Source organism: Callithrix jacchus, chromosome 22 (genome assembly GCF_049354715.1).
Source record: "Callithrix jacchus isolate 240 chromosome 22, calJac240_pri, whole genome shotgun sequence".
Classification (NCBI taxonomy): domain Eukaryota; kingdom Metazoa; phylum Chordata; class Mammalia; order Primates; family Cebidae; genus Callithrix; species Callithrix jacchus.
In genome coordinates this window covers 1,778,510-1,790,084 of record NC_133523.1, presented here as the reverse complement: position 1 = coordinate 1,790,084, position 11,575 = coordinate 1,778,510, and the positions used below count along the sequence as shown (strand labels likewise).

Here is an 11,575-nt window from a genome sequence, read left to right as displayed (position 1 = left end):
GTGAGCCACCGTGCTTGGCCTAATGTAATACTTTAAAAACTAATGCAAGGGCCGGGCGTGGTGGCTCACGCCTGTAATCCCAGCACTTTGGGAGGCGGAGGCGGGTGGATCACGAGGTTAAGAGATCGAGACCATCCTGGTCAACGAGGTGAAACCCCATCTCTACTAAAAATACAAAAAATTAGCTGGGCGTGGTGGCGCGTGCCTGTAATCCCAGCTACTCGGGAGGCTGAGGCAGGAGAATCGCTTGAACCCAGAAGGCGGAGGTTGCGGTGAGCCGAGATCGCACTATTGCACTCCAGTCTGGGTAACAAGAGCGAAACTCTGTCTCAAAAAAAAAAAAAAAAAAAAAAAAGAATGCAAACGAATCTCTGATGAGCAATAAACAAAGACTTTAAATGAACTGAGCATGGTGGCTTGTGCCTGTAGTCCTAGCTACTTCAGAGGCTGAAGTGGGAGGCCCACTCGAGCCTGGGAGGTCAAGGCTGCAGGGAGCTATGACGGCAACCCTGCACTGCAGCCTGGGTGACAGAGTATATGCCACCTTGAAAAAAGAGAGGCCAGGTGCCTCGGCTGACACCTGTAATCCCAGCACTTTGGGAGGCTGAGGCAGGAGGATCACCTGAGGTCAGGAGTTTGAGGGCATCCTGGCCAACATGGCAAAACCCCCATCTCTACTAAAAATACAAAAATTAGCCAGGGGTGGTGGCGTGCGCCTGTAATCCCAGCTACTGGGGAGGCTGAGGCAGGCGAATCACTTGAACCCAGGAGGTGGAGATTCTGGTGAGCTGAGATCGCGCCATTGTACTCCAGCCTGGGCGACAGAACGAGACTCTGTCTCAGAAATAAAAATATTTCAAAACATTTATTTTTATTTAATAATCTTTTTTTTCTTTTAGAGACTGGGTCTCGCTATGTTGCCCAGGCTGGAGTGCAGTGGTTATTCACAGGCACGATCCCACTACTGATGAGCTCGGGAGTTTTTTTTTTTTTCAATTGCATTTTAGGTTTTGGGGTACATGTGCAGAACATGCAAGATAGTTGCATAGGTACACACGTGGCAGTGTGATTTGCTGTCTTCCTCCCCTTCACCCACATCTGGCATTTCTCCCCAGGCTATCCTTTCCCAGCTCCCCCGCCCCCGCTGTCCCTCCCCTATTCCCCCCAATAGACCCCAGTGTGTAGTGCTCCCCTCCCTGCATCCATTTGTTCTCATTGTTCATCACCCGCCTATGAGTGAGAATATGCGGTATTTCATTTTCTGTTCCTGTGTCAGTTTGCTGAGAATGATGTTCTCCAGATTCATCCATGTCCCTACAAAGGACACGAACTCATCGTTTTTGATTGCTGCATAATATTCCATGGTGTATATGAGCACGGGAGTTTTGACCTGCTCCGTTTCCGACCTGGGCCGGTTCATCCCTCCTTAGGCAACCTGGTTGTCCCCCGCTCCCGGGAGGTCACCATATTGTTGCCGAACTTAGTGCAGACACCCAATCGGCATAGCACACTACAGCCCAGAACTCCTGGGCTCAAGCGATCCTCCCACCTCAGCCTCCCGAGAACCTGGGACTACAGGCACGTGCCACCGCGCCCGGCCTTTCAAAACATTTCTAAATGTTGATGTCTTAGTTTTTTTTTTTTTTTTGAGACGGAGTTTCGCTCTTGTTACCCAGGCTGGAGTGCAATGGCGCGATCTCGGCTCACCGCAACCTCCGCCTCCTGGGTTCAGGCAATTCTCCTGCCTCAGCCTCCTGAGTAGCTGGGATTACAGGCACACGCCACCATGCCCAGCTAATTGTTTGTATTTGTAGTAGAGACGGGGTTTCACCATGTTGACCAGGATGGTCTCGATCTCTTGACCTCGTGATCCACCCGCCTCGGCCTCCCCAAGTGCTGGGATTACAGGCTTGAGCCACCGCGACCGGCCTCAATGTCTTAGTCTTTTTTGACGTCCCTGTGAATTTTGTTTTCCAGGCGAGTACCTCACAGACCTCCCCGGAATGAATGAAACCTGCGTTTGGCCCCGCCCACGGAACAGCAGACCACGCCCACCGACGGACCAACCCCGCCCCCACAGCCTAGGCCCCGCCCCCGGACTCGAGTCGTGCAGCCGCTCGGTGCCCGCAGTCCCCCGCGCGCTGCGGCGCGTCACTTCCTGGGCGGTGGCGAGAACGAGGCTCACTTCCGTCCGCGGGGGAGCTGCGGCGGTGGCGGTGCCGGAGGCCGGGCCGGGGCGCGGAGAGACAGACGGACGCACGGGCGGGCGGCCGGGAGCCATGGAGCGCGGCCCTGGGGCCCGGGGGCGCGGGCCGGGGTGGTGAGTGCTGGGCCGGGGCAGGGGCAGCGGCGGGGGCGGCCGCGCGGGGTGGCCTGGGTTCCGACCGCGGCCGTTTGGGGACCCGCGAGGCCCTGGCAGCCCGGCTGGACGCCCCCGAGCCCTTGCAGTTCTAGGGCGGCCCGGGTCCTGCCAGGGGAGTCCAGCGACGGGGCGGGGACCGCGGGTGAGCACCTGTGACTGGGACAGTGCTGTCCCCATCCATTCAGCGCTCCCGCCCTCCTAGGGACGCAGCCCCTGCCTTCGGGGAGCGCCCCTCCGAGCCGCGGACTCCGCTCCTTCCCCCGAAACTGCCCCCATTGCGACCCCTGTTTCGTCCCCTGGTTCCCCCTGGCAGCTCCCAGGGGCCCTTCCGAGCCCCGCTTCCCAAGCAGCTCCTAGTCGCTTGTTCCCTTTGTGAGGCGTCTTCCTGCCGCCCTGACTCCTGGGCAGGCCTCGCCGCCTCCGCTCGCGGCGGTTCTCGGGGATGCAGCCCTTCTCCTAGCTGTCCATCCCCTTCTCGGGACTTGTCCGCGGCCCCGCCATTTCTCCCAGGGTGAAGTTCAGACTCCGCAACGGGGCTCTCGCGGGGGCGACCTCACCCGTCCCAGGCTCTCTCTTGGCACCGGTCTGCTCTAGCCGGTGGGCGCTGTCACCTGTGGGGTTTTGCCCCTGCTTGTTCCTCTGCCCCATCTCCTGTCACCTGGCCGGTATGTCTGCCCTCTGATGGCCGCGCCTCCCCGCAGGCAGGTTTCCCACGCTGACTGGCTGGGTGAGGTGCCACCACAGTCTCCCATAGGTAGGTCACCTTCCAGCCTCTAGGCTGCTGGGTTGCCTGCTGGTCCCCAGAACACCTCTAGCTCACAGAGGGGTGCCCACTTAACGGTGCTTGGGAACAGAATTGGTGGGATTCAGGGTGTCGAGGGTGTGTGCCCAGTGAGTGAGTGAGGTGTCTGGGTTTGCAGTCCCCAGTCCCAGCCCATTAGTGACATAGGGAGCTTCCAGGGACCTGTGGCTGGAGAGACTTTCCCTTCCCCGTCAAAGCTGGCGGGCCTTGGGGATTCTTTCCTCCTGTGCTTCTTCATTAACTCTTTGCTGCCTGCCATCTGCCCCCTTCCTTTAGTGAGCGGCAGGTCATGGGCCTGGCCTCATGGAGTTTCTGTTGTGGGGTTGACGGGAGACCAGGCCGAACATGTGAAAAATACAAGCTGTGGGAAGGAACCCAGAGCCTTGAGAGCGTGTGAGGGGTCCTGCCCCGACCTGAAGGTCTCCGAGAGCATTGGGAGCAGGGTGCAAAGGGTGGTTGGGATGGGCAAGGCTGTCTCTGAGGCTGGGGATGGGCGTTCCCGGCAGGGGAGCTTGGGTGGGAAGGATCAGTGTGGCTTGTCTTTGGGGAGCCATGGGGGGCAGGTGTGAGATGAGTGAGTGCGGACTCTGGCCTGAGCCGGACTGGAGACCTGGCAGGGCTGCGGAGAGGGCTTCATTTCTACCCAGAGAATAACGGGAGGCGTACAGGACACCCCAAGCCAGAGTGGTGCCATCGCGTTTGTGTGGTGAAAGATGGTTTGGCTGCTGGGGGAGAATGTCCCGGAGCAGGTGATCAGCCAGGACGGAGGCTGTTGCTGTGGCCGTGGTGAAAGGTGATGGAGGCAGGGACCGGGCGGTGGCTGATGGGAGACAGGCGGCACGGCCGGGCTGGTGATGGATCCTCCCGGATCCGGCAGGTAGAAGGAGGTGTCAAGGATAGCAGCTTTGTTTCTGGTGTGGTTCGTGGGGCCCTGGCTCATCTTCAGGGTCTCCAGGGTCCTGCTCCCTGCCTACTGGGTGCTCAGCTGAGAGCTGCATGATGCCACCTACTCCAGGCCCTCACACCAGCAGCAGCGGGCAGCACAGTGGGGCCTGGAGCTCTGAGAAGACACTGAAAGCTGACATCAGCCTTGCTGCTGTGGATGTTGGCCCCATCATTCTTTGGGGCGCGTCTGTCCTGGGCACTGCAGGGTACTAAGCAGCCTCCACCCGGTCCCCAGTGGCAACACCCAAAACTCCAGATAGTGACAGATTTGCCCGGGGGAGACTCGCCTCCATCCACGCAGTAGTCCATCCCCCCGAAAAGCGCTTGCACATGGGATTGGCCTCCGCCTGGGCATCTGGGGCACCGTGATGCCGTCCCCGTCCCCGTCCCCGTCCCAGCCTCTTCTCCTTGTGAGCCCTTGAGTCCGGGTCGTGGGAACGTGGGTCTCACATCCCGGGTCCTGAGGGAGCAGGCATGTTTCTGGGCCTGAGGCTGCTCTTTGGTGGAGAGGGCGTGTCCCCGGGGACCGTGTCTGTGTGGCCTGTGGCCTTCTGCGTGTCCATCTGTGCCCACATCTGCCTTGGACCCTCACCTCCCTGGCCCTGTGGTTTTCTCACGCTGTGACCCAAAAGCCGAGCGTTCCAGGGTGTCCTGCTGAATTGAGTTGTGAGCGTGTCCCTTGCCACTCCGGTCTGAGGGAGGAGTGTGGCTGGAGGACAGGCGTCTCAGACCTGGGTGTTTTCTCCCACCCTGCGCTGCTGTGCCGCTTCAGCAGCTTCACAGTTGTCGCCTTCGTGCATTTCCTGATGTTCTGTGAAAGGAAGAGGGTCCGAGCTTCCCCCAGCCAGGCGCCTGCACTCCCTTCCTCCCCTCACTGGACTTCCTGTGGGGTCTGCATTTACAGAGGAGGGTACTGAGGCCTCGGGAGGGCAAGTGACTCACCCAAGGCCACAGGAGAGGCCGCCCCCGCCCCTCAGCAGGCCTGTCCCCAGCACAGAGAGGAGCCGCTGTGGCCCGTGCTCTGGAGCCTGGAATGTGTCCGGCCTTTGTTTCCAGAACGTTTGTTTGTTCTGCTTCCTCTGTCTCCAGAGTCGCAGGCCGGCGGGGCCTGGCCCCTGTGCTCCAGCACGTAGCAGGGCCTGTTCGGGTGCCCCGTGGGTCCCTTCTGTCTGAGCTCTGTCCTTGCCCCGGCCGCCCGACACAGGGGGCACTGGGGGGCAGAGATGGGCCAGGGGTGGGAGTAGGCAGGCAGCAGTGCAGACCGAGTCCTGGGGGCGTGGGGTTTCCCTGGTGCTAGGGCCGGGCATTATGGGGGTGGGTGGGGCTGGGGTCATATCCCCACACGCTGTGGCTGTATTCATATGGCAAAAGGGGGTGGGTGATGGCCAGCTGAGGGAGGGTGGGGGCCTTCATCCCATGGAGAGGGGTTTGAGTTTGGGGGTTCGCCGAGCCGCAGGGCACAGTGCCGGACAGGTTGAGGGAGGGCCGAGGGGATGAGGACGGGCCACACACAGGCCCATGCCGCACCCTCGCCCCTGTGGATGCCCCGCCTCCCAGGGGCACCCAGCTGGACTGAGGCACCTCCAAAGGGCCCCACACACCCGTGTTCCCCTGCAGGGCTTCCCGTGGCACGACATGGAGACCGGTGGTTGCAAGACTCCTGGGGGCTCGGCGTGGACCGCGATGGGGCTGGGCCCTGGCCTCCTAACGGGGCTCTCATCTGGGGCAGTGGCTGGGGGGGCACCCTCCCCCCTGCCCACGACTCGGAGCACCCCCACCCCTTCCCTGCCGGGCCAGGCCGGGCGGCGTTGTTGGCGGGGGCCCCGGAGGAGGCCCGGCCTGGGCGGTGCCCGCCATGAACGGGCTGTCGCTGAGTGAGCTCTGCTGCCTGTTCTGCTGCCCGCCTTGCCCTGGTCGCATCGCTGCCAAGCTCGCCTTCCTGCCGCCAGAGGCCACCTATTCCCTGGTGCCTGAGCCTGAGCCGGGGCCTGGTGGGGCCGGGGCCACCTCATTGGGGACCCTGCGGGCCTCCTCGGGTGCACCGGGGCGCTGGAAGCTGCACCTGACGGAGCGCGCCGACTTCCAGTACAGCCAGCGCGAGCTGGACACCATCGAGGTCTTCCCCACCAAGAGCGCCCGCGGCAACCGCGTCGCCTGCATGTATGTTCGCTGCGTGCCCAGCGCCAGGTGAGCAGTGCGGCCCTACCTGTGCTGGGTCACCCTGTGCTTGGGGCTCCCCATTCCGCCTGGGGTGCTTGGCATTCTTGGTGGCGCCCCAGAGGGCCCGAGCCTGCTGTGAAGGGCTGTCCGGCCGGCATGGGTGGTGTCCCCGGCCAGGCTGGCCTCATCCCTCTGGTGACTTCCTCTTGCATATGAGGACACCAGGCTCAGGGAGGCCCTCCCCAGCTGGCATGGGCAGGCAGTCTGGGCAACTCCAGTGGCCCAGCACCTTGCTGGTTGCTTGCCGGGCGAGAGGTGGGGCAGAGGGGCTATCCTGGCATGTGGGTGCTTCCGCCTTCTCACCCGGCGGAGTTCTGACCAGATCTGAGTCCAAAGGGCGAGCCTTTAGCTTCCGGCCGGGCTGGGCAGGGGCCTGGGGAACTGGAGGGGAGCAGTCCATGGGAGGCCAGCCTGGCCGCCTGCTCCTGGCGTGATCTGGGGCAGCTCCCGGGCCCGGAACAGACAGGCCTCGCAGCACGGCCTCCGGGCTCGGGCACAGTGGTGGGACGGGAGGGGCTGTGCGAGTGTGAGCAGGGATTGGCTGCGTTTGCTTGTTGGGGGCAGGGCTGGGGTCCATTTGTCCCCAACAGTGAGGAGAACATTCTGTGAGGGGGGCAGATAGCTCTGCTGGCAGCCTTGCAGGCTCCCCTGAGAAGGTCCTGAAAGGTGGGCCTGTACGCTCCTCTCCCCCGCCCCCCACCAGTGTCCAGGGTCCTCCAGGGGGAAAGGCTCTGGGGCAGCAAAGCCCCCCAGCAGCTGGGCATACTCGGCGAGTCTGTCCTGAGCAGGTGATGTAACCGATGGTCCCAGTGTCCTGCGTCACACATGGGAATCCTGAGGCTCCCCTGCTGGCCTCTGCATCCCAGGCTGCGTGTCCCCTGCCAGCTCTGCTGTCCTCTCCCCGTGGGGAGCCCTTTGAGATGGAGCTGGGCTGTTGTAGCCTCCCCTCCCTTTTGCGCCCCCCCCCACCCCCCCCCCCCGTGCTCCGGGAGGGGAGTAAACGAGGCACTGGGCGTGGCTGGCCACAGGGTGGGCTGTCAGCAGAGTCCCCCTGCCCTGGAGCTGGGCTTTGGGACGTGGAGATGAGGGCTGTGAGTGGCCTTTTCCGCCTGCTGCAGGTACACGGTCCTCTTCTCGCACGGCAATGCCGTGGACCTGGGCCAGATGAGCAGCTTCTATATTGGCCTGGGCTCCCGCCTCCACTGCAACATCTTCTCCTACGACTATTCCGGCTACGGGGCCAGCTCGGGCAGGCCCTCCGAGAGGAACCTCTATGCCGACATTGATGCCGCCTGGCAGGCCCTGCGCACCAGGTGAGGGCGGCCCCGGGGCAGCTCACCCGAGAGGACGCCAGGATGGGGGCCCGGGGTGGGCTTCCCTGGGAGGAAGGTGGGTGGTGTGGGTGGTCCTGCAGGAGGGGAGCCACCGTGGACACGTGGGGCCAGAGAGCGGGACAGGTGAGCTTGGGAGTGTGGCTGCTGCCTGCACATGGCTGAGGTGGGGCCAGGCGGTCCTCCCACACCCTAGCCTGGGAGCCCCTGGCCTGAGGACTGGAGGGGGCTGAGCTTGTCACGGGCGTGGATGCCACCTGGTGGGAGGGGTAGGTGGTGTCTGGAGGTCTGTGCACGTATGGCTGGGAGCCCACGGGCCAAGGCAGCACTTGGGGTGCAGGTGAGGCTGAGGCTGCTGCGTCCATGTCCTGGGGCCTGGCCCATGAGGCCCCGTGGCGGTGAGCTGGGCCATCCCGGGTGGAGCCTGCAGGCTCCAGCACACACTCAAGGTCTGGCCAGCCTCGACACCAGGCCTGGCCCTTCTGGTCATCGGGGTCCCCAGCCCGCACTGGCTTGGCCCCTTCACGGGTGTCTGAGCACTGGGCCGGTGCTGCTCTGGACACGGAGACCCGGGCGGGCCTCTGGAGGCCTTCTCTGCTTGCCACCAGCTGGGGCTGTCTCGTCTGGGCCCTGTTCGGTGACCTGTTCCTGCAGGAGCCAGGTGCAGCTCTGAGAAGTCACAGGCCCTGGGGAAGTGGGGTCCTCGTTGCCTTGGCAATAGCCAGGTAGTGCCTGCTCAGGGCTGGGAGTTGGGTCCCCTGGCACCACCCTGGCTCTGGGGGCCTGCACTGGGCTTCCCAGCAGTGTGGGGGCGCTGACACTGAGCACCACTTCATGTGGCGTCCTTGGCCCCTTCTGTCTCTACTGCCTGGGGCACTGGCAGAGTCAAACCCGCCATGGCCAGCTCTGAGCTCTGTCCACTCATCCATCTGTCCTGCTGCCGCTTTGTCCTGCAGGAAGCTCGGCCCAGAGCCATGAGGGGGAGGGCCGAGTGGTGACATCCAGGAGGCAGCTGGGGGCTCCTGCTTAGAGAAGGAGCTCACGCTGCCCCTCCCCCCAGGCTGCATGGGTATCCCCAGGTGGCCCAGGGGACCCCACCCTGACCCAGGGGCCGTGGACAATGTACAGGCGACAGAGCTACACACTCCTTTCCTTTTGGAAGCAAGACAGGGCTGGGCCGGCTCAGCACACTGCTGGCCATGGCTGCCAGGGAGCAGGCCGGGGAGGTGGAGGCAGTGAGCCAGGGCCACAGGCACAAGCCAGGCAGCAGCCCTTTGGGGCATGGGCAAGTGGTGAGTGGTAGGGTGCTGCCCTGGGCTAGGGGTCCAGGCTAGGGAGAGAGACAGCCCTGCTGATGGAGTCCGAATGCCAGGCAGATGCCACCTGCCCATGCTTCTTCCTCAGAGCATGGCATCTGCCCAGGATCAGAGCCTGGAGCATGTGGGAGGAGAGCTGTGGGATCCCGGCCTGGGCAGGGTGGCGGGTAGGTCCCCGTGTGGTTGGGACTGAGCACAAGGGAGCCTTGGAGCCGGCACTGGATCGGCTGGGCCAGGGGTGGCAGGTACACCAGTGACCTCAGGGTGAGGGCGGCCCAGGTGGGGGCTGGTGGTTCGGAGGTGGCTGAGGACCCGTGTACTCAAAAGGGAAGGTGTGGCTTCCTCAGCTGCTGCCATTGATGCACACCTGGGTTGTGCTGGCACCTCATTGGGCATGGGGACTCCAAGGGTCCCAAATTTGGTGGAGACATCTGGGGACACAGCTGCCTGAATTGCCCATGGCCCAGGGGGTGGGCAAGGGCTACAGGGAGGAAAATCGTCCTCTGCCCGGGCCAGCGCACCAGGAACAGCTTTCTAACCGGGGCAGGAAGGAGCGAACATTCAGGATGTCGGGGGCATGCAGTTCCCAGTGTGCGCCTAGGGGTGACCAGGAGGAGAAGAGGCACCAGGGCCTCCCCTCCCCTTGCCCGAGGGACACTCCCTACACGGGATCCCAGCAGATCCCGTCTAGGAAACGCCAGGGAAGGTAGCACCAGGGAACGGGGCGGGGCCACCGGCTCCGCCCACCGCCGCAGTGTTCGGGGGCTGGGGGCGACTCCTGGAGCTGGTGAGCCTGGGCCTCACCCACGGACTTGGTGCACCGGGAGACCAGAGCGTCGCATCCGGAGCTGGGCTCGGGGTCTCCACCGGCGGGAGGGGTGCATGCGCATCGGAGACCGCGGCTGACCCTGCCCCGGCACCGCCAGGTACGGCATCAGCCCGGACAGCATCATCCTGTACGGGCAGAGCATTGGCACGGTGCCCACCGTGGACCTGGCCTCGCGCTACGAGTGCGCCGCGGTGGTGCTGCACTCGCCGCTCACCTCGGGCATGCGCGTCGCCTTTCCCGACACCAAGAAGACGTACTGCTTCGACGCCTTCCCCAAGTGAGCGGGCCGGGGCGGGGGAGGGGAGGGGCGGGGCGGGGGAGGGGAGGGGGAGGGGCCGGGGCGGGGGAGGGGAGGGGCCGGGCCGGGACAGGCCGGGCCGGCGCGAGGTCTCACCCACCGCACGCCCCTCCCGCAGCATCGAGAAGGTGTCCAAGATCACGTCGCCTGTGCTCATCATCCACGGCACGGAGGACGAGGTGATCGACTTCTCCCACGGGCTGGCGCTCTACGAGCGCTGCCCCAAGGCCGTGGAGCCGCTGTGGGTGGAGGGCGCCGGGCACAACGACATCGAGCTCTACAGCCAGTACCTGGAGCGCCTGCGCCGCTTCATCTCCCAGGAGCTGCCGAGCCAGCGCGCCTAGCGGCGGCCGGGGCCCAACCGGCCGGACCTCAGCAATAAGGCGGCCCCCGGACCTCACCCCGCGCTGCCCCCCGGGGGCTGCATGTGGACCCCCGGGCGGCCCAGGGGACCCTGCCCCGACCCAGGGGCCGTGGACGATGTACAGGCGACAGCTGCGCACTCCCTTCCTTTTGGAAGCAAGAAAATACTTGCAAACGGAAATTAAAGATTTAAAATTTTAGGGCTGCTCTCCCTCATGGCTCTGCCCACTCTTGAGGGCTCAGCGAGGTCGAAGGGGGCCGGGATTCCCGGTTTCGCCCCCGAGTCCCCAGGAGAGACCAGCACGGACCCCCCGCGGGTTTTACTCCCTGTGGGAGCGGGGCGGGTCTGGGGCTCGTCCGGGGGGCCCTTAGGGAGGTGCGTGGGCGGTGATGGATGGGGGCAGCATTCGAGCCCAGGACCCCGCCTGTGTCCTGCGGAGGCAGCTGAGCCCTGCTGGGTGGGGTGGCTGCGGTGAGGACGCCAGGCGTGGGGGCCCTGCTGCCATCGCGGGACCGCCCGCAGCGCACGACAGCTTCCCGGCGGTCCCGGGGCCCCACTGCAGACGGGCCAGGACGGCGCACTCTGCGTCGGACCCCAGAGCTCGGGCAGGCCGCTTCCTTTGTAGACGGCGAAGCTGGGGTCCAGCAGAGGGCGGTGGGGTGCTTGGGCCCCCAGGGTCTCCCCTGGAGCTGGGGTCACGAGAAGGGTTCCGACGATCTCTAGGCCAGAAGTCCTAGAACCGGGGGGACTCGGGAGCCGGTGGCCTGCCGACCACCGAAGGGTCGGGCGGGGTTCAGCCTGTGTCAGGCGACCACACGGTCGCGAGGCCAGGACCCCAAGCCGGCTCCGACTAGCTCTAGTCCGCGGCCCCTTTAAGAGGGGGGCGGTGCTTCAGCCTGGGCGCGGGAAGGGCGCCGCGTCACGTGCGGGGCCGCAGCACGGGCGGAAGCGGAAGTGGCGGCGCGCGCGCGCGCGCGGAAGTGGAGACGGCGGTGGCTGCTGGCGTCAGACCGTGGACCAGGAGGCGGCCCCGGTGGTAAGTGGCGGCCGCTGGGACCCAGTCCGGGACCCGTCCGGCTGGGCCTTGCCCCTTCCCGGCCGCTCCCAC

The 11,575-nt window shown here is 64.6% G+C and overlaps 1 protein-coding gene across 1 annotated transcript; it reads left to right on the top strand.

Moving 5' to 3' along the window:
* The first annotated feature begins 2,176 nt into the window (after nt 1-2,176).
* On the top strand, nt 2,177-10,666 carry ABHD17A (abhydrolase domain containing 17A, depalmitoylase). The gene is made up of 5 exons (XM_002761542.6): nt 2,177-2,320; nt 5,727-6,296; nt 7,448-7,642; nt 9,903-10,082; nt 10,222-10,666. Exons 2-5 carry the CDS (start codon nt 5,965-5,967, stop codon nt 10,445-10,447), a joined length of 933 nt encoding a protein of 310 aa, XP_002761588.1. The 5' UTR covers nt 2,177-2,320; nt 5,727-5,964; the 3' UTR covers nt 10,448-10,666.
* Nucleotides 10,667-11,575: the final 909 nt, after the last annotated feature.